Here is a 7457-nt window from a genome sequence, read left to right as displayed (position 1 = left end):
AACGGGGAATAAGGGTTGGATTCCGGAGAGAGGGCCTGAGAAACGGCCCTCAAATCTAAGGATTGCAGCAGGCGCGCAAGTTACCCAATCCGGACATGGGGAGGTAGTGACAATAAATAACAATGTAGGGCTCTTTTGGGTCTTACAATTGGAATGAGTACAATTTAAATCTCTTACTGAGGATCAATTGGAGGGCAAGTCTGGTGCCAGCAGCCGCGGTAATTCCAGCTCCAATAGCGTATATTAAGATATATATCTTGGTAGAGGCCGGAGGAGTCGGTGAGGTAGGGTTGGTTCTTTCACCATTTGGATCTGAGTGACAAACACTGATTTGGGTGGTTCCGCGATCTGTGTCTCTGTCTTCAGTTTGAATAAGTGATACTGACACCGAATGCAGCTTCCATGGCCTGTTAATGCGGATCAGTATAATTGAGCTTTGTCAATGTTGTAACAGTACCTCCAAGTGGTCTCCCTGGGTCTCATGTACAGAGATGCTAAACCTGTTACAACAAGAGAACATCCTTTGAAAGGAATTCACACCTTCAAAAGCCTTCATAATTATTATAACCTGATAATGTTCATATTGAAAATTTGGGTAAAAGCTTATAGATAATTAACCAAAGGGTTAATAATCGAAGAAGCACCTAGATGGTACAATATGCCCTTCAAAACTATCTTACAATAGTATTCAAATTATTTAGACATCAGGAACCTCACAAAAGTTCTTGGGTGCTTATGGAAATTATTGCTCAACCAAATAATTGTTATGTTTGAAAACTTGGGAGGAGTTTGATTGTGGTCATTAACCAAAGGTTAAAGATTGTAACAAACACCTAAGGAAGTATGACATCAACCCCGGAAAGCCTCACCAGACTATCATTTGAACATTAACACCTTCAAAACAACTTTTATTACCATAATCTGAGAATGTTTATATTGAGAATTTGGGTAAAAGCTTATAAATCATTGACCAAAGGGTTAGAGGTTGAAGAAGCACCTGAATGGTACAATGTAAGCCTGAAGTTTATCCAACAGTAATCTTCCATTTTTCAAATGACAAAAACCTATAAAAAGTCCTTGCGCCTTTATAGACATTATTGCTCAACCAAATAATTAATATGTCTGAAAACTTGGGTAAAAGTTTGATTGTGATCATTAACCAAAAGTTGAGGATTGTGATAAACACCTAAGAGATTAATACATCAACCCCATAATACCTCCTGCGGTACGCATAAAGGCTTCTTGTTTGAACATGAGAAATTTATACCAATAGTCTTGTAGTTGTATAATATACTTGGGTAAAAAGACTGTTAAGGATAACTGGAAAGTTTGAAACAGACACCTCTTTTAAGATAATACATCACCAATATGTTATATGCTTACGCACAATAACTCTTATTTTTTCACTTTAATCCACTTCTTTTAACCATGGGGTTTATTTTGCAATAACCCTTGACTTCTTCAAAGCCAGGACCTTAAAAATCCGTGCACAACTTACATACTATAACTCAAATATATCTATTATGCATGAAAACTTGGGTAAAAGTTTAATTGATCTTCACCCAAGGGTTGAGGAATGTAATAAACACATAGGTAAGTATTACATAACCCCATAGGACCTTCTGTAACGCACAGACAACCTCTTTTTGTTTTTTATAAAGGAATTATGGACATAATTCCGTAGCAATATGATAAATACATAGGTAAAAGACTGTTGATGATAACTGAAAAGTTTGATACAAGCACCTATGTCAATATCATATAGCATCAGCAAATTGACTGCTCACCACATAACACTCTATTTTCCTTCACTTATTTTATACAGGATAACTCGGACATCCTGTGTTATGTATATATATGCTTAGGTGGCAGAATGTTCAGAACAACCAAAAGGTTTTGAAAAAGGCACCTCTAGTAATATAATATAACTTGACCAGGTTATCTATTCATACAGACTAAAGGCACATGGGACAAAAATCATAATTATTCTGATTACACAGAATAATAAGACTATACTACAGAAACACAGATAATTGCACATTTTCTTAACTTAATACACAAACATTTTAGATTCCTAAAAGCATATAACTAAGGCCCACATAGGACTATTAATGATGTTCAAATACCCCACTCTTCAAGATATATGTACAATAACGTGTAAGAATAAATGTGTTTCACACATTCTAACAAAAGATATGTGTTACCAAATTCAAACAAAACAGGGAAGGTTAAAGTATAACCTTATCCAAACATATGCCCCCATGCCTTTTCTTATGTTTTTATGTCCTTATGCCCTATGCCCCATTTTGTTGTTTCAAAAAGTATCTACTTCCTCCAATACACAAACTCAAATAACAAATTGTGTATATGGGTGAAGAGATACTGTTACTAAATGTTGACTGATCACAACATCACATTACAAATAACATTATGTTAATTTTTGATAAGACACTAAAGAAATGCAAAAAACAACATCTCAAATCAAGCCATATCAACAACAAACCATTGTCACACATAAGATCTGAAAATAGGGGACAACCCATACACCAAAAGATCATCAACATGACTCATTATCCAAACTACAGAGTTATACAATCTTACGATAGTCATTTTGATATATGATACACAATATATAATATCAGGAAGAACATGATATTACATACTACACCTAACAAATCTACAATCCAAAAACAAAAGCCACAGACTTATGACATACAAGTTAGAGAATGTACACATCTTTAAAAGAATTCCCAAATTTAAAGAAAGGTTGGATCAACAACATTCCATACCACACACTGTTTCTTTGAGACAAAAACCCTGAAACTACTGGCATACACACACAAACAAGTACAACTACCTTTGACCCCAAATATGACATTACATATGTTACTATCCAACTAAACCACATGTTTCTTTGCAAACCTTTGTATTATCCAAAAACAAACATAAGCACAAAAATATGAATCTCTCAAAAAGAAATCTCTTATGTGGTATGAAACATACAGTATCAGTTAGACTCTGGTAACACATACTGCACCCAACAAATCTACCACCAAACATACAGAGAACCACTTCCATATAACATATAAGCTAATTAACACGCCTTAAAACTCACAAACAAAGATGAACAGAATGGCTTAATCAACAATTCCTCAAGCCAAACAACAGTTTCTTTCAAAAACAAAAACACTATATAAAATTACATATGGAACCACGCCAAACAACAGTTTCTTTCAAAAACAAAAACACTATATAAATTACATATGGAACCACGCCAAACAACAGTTTCTTTCAAAAACAAAAACACTATATAAAATTACATATGGAACCACATAGACACAACATGGGAGATTACCTGTGCCCCTATCATGGTATTACTTAAGTTACTACACAAATGAATCACATGTTTCTTCAATACCTCTAGAACAATATATTATGAAACAGAGAATATGAAGCAGCTGACAAACATCCTTCAGTCTGATAAGCACACTACACATAAAATGCATGCAGAACACTAGCACAATACCAAACATTGTACGACCTTACATCACAATTATACCTAATTACCCCAAAAAGAACATTCAACACAATAAAACCAGTTCCACATGCAATAAGAATTCCATATCAAAACCACACATAAACAATTAATGACCCAAAATTACACATCTCACTTACACATCTTGTCAGTCTTCTGAAATAATTAAATGCCTTATATCAATACAACAGCCATACTGTACACACAAAACATATATGTGATAACCACCCAAACTCAAACATATATTCCTACAACTATATGTATATGTAGTATCAATTGAAAAACCATAGTGATCAATCCCAGTCCTCATACAATCTTCACATGAAACACATCATAGGGAAATATGAACTGTAACATACGTATAATAACACCTTCAGATATATGTTACACATATAAGTGATTACATGTTTCAGGATACACAATGAGGTTGGGCACTCTACCATCACAATTATGTCTGATATTCACCACAATAAAACAAATTCCACCTGCAATAAAACTACAATCAAAACTATGTGTAAACCATAAGTAAACCAAATCTATACATGTCACTTACACATCTTGTCAGACATATAAACAGACTACATACCTTATATCAATAAAACAGCCATATTGTACACACAAAACATAAATGCAATGTCCACCCAAACTCCAAAATATATGCCCACAAGTATATGTATTAGCAATTAAAAACCATAGTGATTGACCTATGATCTCATGCAAACTTCTAAAGAAAACTACATAATGACATATAAACTGTAAAATACGTATAATAACACCTTCAGGTATATGTAATACATATGAAAGTGCCCTGTATACATGTTAACTTACATATATCAGCAAGGATAAAGGGAGCCAGAACACGTACCATATCCAAATACTGGAATACACATATCATGTGACATCCAAAAACCATACCAGGCTACGAAATAGCTATGTACACACATACAGTGAGGCGGAATTGAACCATTGACCCTTCAAATCTGGCCCTGACCCCGAGAATATGCTTATAGAAACTCTGTTGAAACCCGGATTTGAAGAGGTGACCTCATATACTCACAAATACACGACAGTACTTGTAAATCCACCCTATCTAGGGTTTACATCTGTACACTATGACAGTATCATAGATTCAAACCTAACTACCGGTACGAATGATACGTACCGGTACCCTCTTTCAACAGTATCAGGGATTTACACAGCCCTGACAGTCCTATCCGCCTCTTACACATACCAATCACGAGTTTCAGCTATCTCCGTGCCGGAGAAACTTACGTAAGTCTTTGTATCAACCACTCGACACCATCATATCCCTCCACCACTACTCCTTTCCGAACAAATCACCTGACAGCTCATAACTATCTTCCTGGATCAACTTAAAGGAACACTCAATATCCGTTTACTGATGACAACTGCTTGAACTCGAATATAAATACACTGAGCTATCAAGATCGGATCGAATCAGGACAGATCAATGATCAAATTTACATAATCCCTTTGATATTACTTAACTTAATCGAATCTCATATTATCATTAACATCATCTATTCAACTTCAAGAACGAAAGATCACTTACCTAAATAGGATAATTCATCATTCACCTACTAACTCAAAGCTTGAACACCTATAGCTTAACTTCTCAAATCTCGATTGGAGGATACGGATCCTTATGTCAACTGCCAATCACAATACCTGGCCACGCTACGTGGGTATCAACCATCAAATTGGCCCTTCATCTTACCTTACTATACTTGTACGAGAAGGAACTTGGAGAGATAGATACACCATCTCAATAACTCACGGTTCCTCTTCCGAATTGATCACCTTTATTAGGATACTCTAGTACCCTCAACTCTTTCAAATTCTTTAGTACCTTATGTAAGTACTCCCTCAAATACATTCTCTGAATTAATGAATGAATCAAAAGGATGACCATGATCACTTCATTAATAAAAGTCTCTCCCTTTACGTGAATAGGTCAATAAACCACTTGTACAAACATCATTTCAATTTCTATCGACCTCTTCAACTAGGTGCTTTAACTTCTTATCTCAAAATGCCAGTCACGGATCATACCTCATCCTCTGAACGGAACAATATCTTATCAATGAACTTCATAAAACCAAAGAAGACAACTCACTTTCACATCACAAAACTCATCTAGAAGTTATTTTCATAACTCTCTGGTATTCATAAAACCACGTGACTGTATCAGCCCAAATATCTTTTCTTAGTACTGTATAATAAAGCAAGACACCTACTTAATTCTTTTACTGATATCTTATTTCGAAAGCTACCTTGAAACTTTTAGACTAAAGGAACTATCAAGACATCTCTCTTCCTTATCACCTCATTCAACAGCTGATTGTCTCTCCATTAGATTCCATCCAATTGACACAGATCCTCTCTCCTATTCCTTATCTAACTGAATCTTTAATCCAAATCAAAAACTACATTGTACATTGGTTTTAAGTATCTCACTAGGTAATCTTTACACTAGAAACTCTTACCTCACTCAACCAAACGAAGCGCCATTTGATGAACCAGGACTGATTCGATATATAAAGGCCTCCTATTGGTGAGTTCTTCAAATCCTCAGTTCCCTCATTAGCTAGGCAACATCGTGCTCATTGTTTCAAACTTTGAATTCTATCACTTACTTCACAGATCAACTACCAGTAGCCAATCTCTAGCCACATCACTCGTTCTACCCGACTGATAACCTCTACTAGATCAAATTTTAATGTAGGAACCTTCTATCTTCCTCAATACATCTCCCTCTACCTTTAAGACCTCTACCGTAGATTAGAACTAACAATCATCTGGTCTTCTTTTCAATCTATTACCTCTCTGTCTCAAAACTAGTTCTTTCTTCCGTACCGTTAAAGAAATCTCTTCATAAAGAAACACCCAACATCAAAACTAAACAAATAGTAAGTAAAAAATCTACTGCCCACCCATTTCATCAAATTGAACTTATGCTAATCCGGAATGTTTCAAACCACTCTGATTTGAACATATAGGTTATTCCTCTCAAACTCAACCTTCAGTTCAGAACTCAAACCCTTTGATTGAAATGACATCGGTAAGTCTAAGAACCCTTCCTATTAGATTCCTTACTTACATAAAAGCTGACATGTTATCACTACTTTGGACTCTAAATCTTTTCCTCAAGCTAGTTAAAATCCAATGGCAGCCTCAACTCCAGCTTCCAAGAAAACCTCAGCCAGAAAGCCCAAGTCCAGCTCAGCTCGCAAACACAGCGAGGTTGATACCCCTTTAATGGCGCGCCGTGCTTCTAAACAGCGTAAGACTGCTAGGTTATCCCTTCCTGACGCTACTTCCCAACTTGTTAAAGTTCCCTCAACTTCAACTACTACCCTTATCTCCGATTTGGATGAAGAAATGAGCTCACCTCCGGCTCTGAACAAGTCTGCGGATGAAGTTGTTGATCAAACTGCCGATACCACCATCAACCTGATCACCGATGAACCTGGTAAAGCTGATTCTAACCCTGAAACCTCCTCTGAGACCGGATCTTACGACCAAGTCTCTAGCGACGAAGAAGAAACCACCCCGCACCAGCCTCCTACTTCTCCTGACGTAGCTCAACCACCAGGCCACGTTAACATGGTCCCAATCCCTGCTGAGGTTGTTGACAAAGATGCTGGAATTGAAATCACTGGTGGATTCGTGATGAATAAGGACGAACCTTATGGTAAATTAATCCCTTACTGTACGTCTCTTTCTCTCTCTAACTCAGACTTCATTCTTTATAAGTTTCCTCATTGAACTTATTTGAAAACTTTTTTTCTCTTCTGTTATGCTCTACTAGCAAATTGCGGCGGGCGCCGCCATTGTAACATTGGGCCAAAGCAAATGTTACCACCAAAAATCACAACAGGTCAAAATGAGGCTGAAGGAT

At 36.3% G+C, this 7457-nt stretch overlaps 1 protein-coding gene across 1 annotated transcript; it reads left to right on the top strand.

Annotated features, from left to right (window-relative positions):
- Window positions 1-6721: 6721 nt before the first annotated feature.
- MELLADRAFT_114319 (uncharacterized protein) lies at window positions 6722-7324 on the top strand (the record flags this gene model as incomplete). The annotated part of the gene is made up of 2 exons (XM_007419199.1): window positions 6722-7268; window positions 7296-7324. The coding sequence occupies 2 exons, from the start codon at window positions 6722-6724 to the stop codon at window positions 7322-7324; spliced, it is 576 nt and encodes a 191-aa protein (XP_007419261.1).
- Between the last annotated feature and the right edge of the window lie 133 nt (window positions 7325-7457).

This window comes from Melampsora larici-populina (genome assembly GCF_000204055.1).
Source record: "Melampsora larici-populina 98AG31 unplaced genomic scaffold MELLAscaffold_141, whole genome shotgun sequence".
In the NCBI taxonomy this organism is placed as follows: domain Eukaryota; kingdom Fungi; phylum Basidiomycota; class Pucciniomycetes; order Pucciniales; family Melampsoraceae; genus Melampsora; species Melampsora laricis-populina.
Note: the sequence above shows the minus strand (reverse complement) of the source record. Positions and strands in the feature narration are given on the sequence as shown.